The 1,876-nt window shown below is 40.5% G+C and overlaps 1 protein-coding gene across 7 annotated transcripts in view; it reads left to right on the top strand.

Annotated features, from left to right (window-relative positions):
- LOC106533468 (protein 4.1) overlaps positions 1-1,750 on the top strand; it is a gene marked incomplete in the record, with an annotated part of 41,445 nt that extends 39,695 nt beyond the window's left edge. For 5 of the 7 annotated variants that reach the window (XM_014029767.1, XM_014029769.1, XM_014029766.1 and 2 more), the window contains 1 exon segment: positions 441-701. In XM_014029767.1, coding sequence (XP_013885221.1) covers positions 441-692 — 252 coding nt within the window. 7 annotated transcript variants of the gene reach the window in all.
- Positions 1,751-1,876: the final 126 nt, after the last annotated feature.

Below are 1,876 nucleotides of genomic sequence, written 5' to 3'. Positions count from 1 at the left end.
CAGGTGGACCGTCAGCTGCAGCCAAATCAGAAGGAAATGAGGAGGAATAACTTATTTCCAGCAGCAGAGTGGGTTGGAAATGGATATTTGATGTTAATATATTTTTAATCATCCACAGGCCCTTTTACATGGAAACAAACCGAGTTTAAAAAATCTGTAAAACATTAATTTGTGAGATRGCTCTATACATCCAGAAAACTAACAGATTCAGTGACACAAAAAGTTTTTACTTTAGAAATGATTAGAGCATCAGTCGGTGTTTGTCTTCATCTCTTCATATGAATCAAACTTTGTTTCTGTCAGATCTCGACATCAGACGCCTAAAGACAAATTAAAGCTTCGTAGGAATCAGACGGATTAAACATGTAGCTGAAACACATGTTCTGTGACAGGATTGTGTTTTCTCAGGTTGTGTCTTTTTTCTACTTTTCTCTTTTCAGACAGTGAAAGGAGGAGTTTCAGAAACAAGAATTGAAAAAAGAATTGTGATTTCTGGAGACACAGACGTTGACCATGACCAGGTACTGCAATCATCACTTACAACTAGTTATCATTCAGTTACTACCATCACCTTAGATCCAGTCGTTAGTAACTCATGGACCAGTCATCATTATTATTATTACTGGTATTTATTGGAAAAACGGGGCAGAAAATTTTTCTCTTCTTTCTGCTGCCTTTCATTTTATTTGTGATTTGCATTTTTATTGTWTATAGAKTTTATTTTTATGAAAGAAATMAGRAAAGTCTCATAATAATAATAATYATGATGATGATGATGATGAACTTGTGAATAAGGTTCAGTCTTCATACAGTCAGTAGACTCAGTCAGATTCAGTCGTTCACTCAGTAACAGTCCTCCAGGTTTTACTGACAACTCTGTGAAAATGTTTTTGAACCAGTGAACCTGTGTAATGATTCTCACAGAAAGTATTTATTACTCAGGTCCTGTCATTAACTGTTACTTACTGTAGGTACTTTCATCATGAACTCAGTAACAGATACCCAGTGACTGTCATGGTTACCTCTCTAACAATGACCAACGTTCAGACATCAGTAAGTGACTGGATCAGTGCTTGAACTCCACCATCATGTCGTGTTTCTTCTCTAACRCACCTGCTTTAAACTTTGACTCTTTATCAGCTGTTTCTCAACAACCAGCAGTTTAAAGGAGGTGTGTTGAAGCACCAGAAACACTACAAACTGCAGGCTGCTGAGATCCAGACCAAAACACTGGACTACAGGACTCAAACAGGACTTGATTAAACCCTAAAACATGTGTATGGACCAGGTCAGATCTGCATCCAGATGTGGGCCAGCTCTGACTCTTCATGTTTCTGTTGAAGGCCCTGGCAGCTGCTCTCAGTGAAGCACAAAGGCAGCACCCTGAGCTGTCTGTTACTCGTGTTGTCATCCATAAGGAAACTGAGGTGTCTCCTGATCACATGACTAATTATTGACATCACAGGTAACAATTAGGCTTCTTGACTGGTGGAACCCCAGCTGACTGCTGATTGGTTCATTGTAGCATGTTTCTGCTTGCATGACCTTTTTAAACCAACCACAGTCTTTTTATTAGTTGGAGTTCCAGCTGAACAACACATGGTTGTGTCCTGATAGCATGCTAAAGACAAGAACGGTGCTGTTGATTGGCTGATGATCACTTCCTCTTCTTATGATGACATGATTTTCACTATAACTTTAGTCCGTCTCACTCGTGTGCCCAAGATTACTCAAAAACCTGTGGCGGAGTGGTTAGGGGAGTCATCCTGTGACTGGAAAGTTGCCAGTTCGATCCCCCGTCCAGCTCTCCCAGTTCTTGGGCAAGACACTTCACCCACCTTACCTACTGATGGTGGTCAGAGGGTCCGGTGGCACC

This window comes from Austrofundulus limnaeus, unplaced genomic scaffold, assembly GCF_001266775.1.
Source record: "Austrofundulus limnaeus strain Quisiro unplaced genomic scaffold, Austrofundulus_limnaeus-1.0 Scaffold950, whole genome shotgun sequence".
NCBI lineage: Eukaryota > Metazoa > Chordata > Actinopteri > Cyprinodontiformes > Rivulidae > Austrofundulus > Austrofundulus limnaeus.
This window is presented reverse-complemented; position numbering and strand designations above follow the sequence as displayed.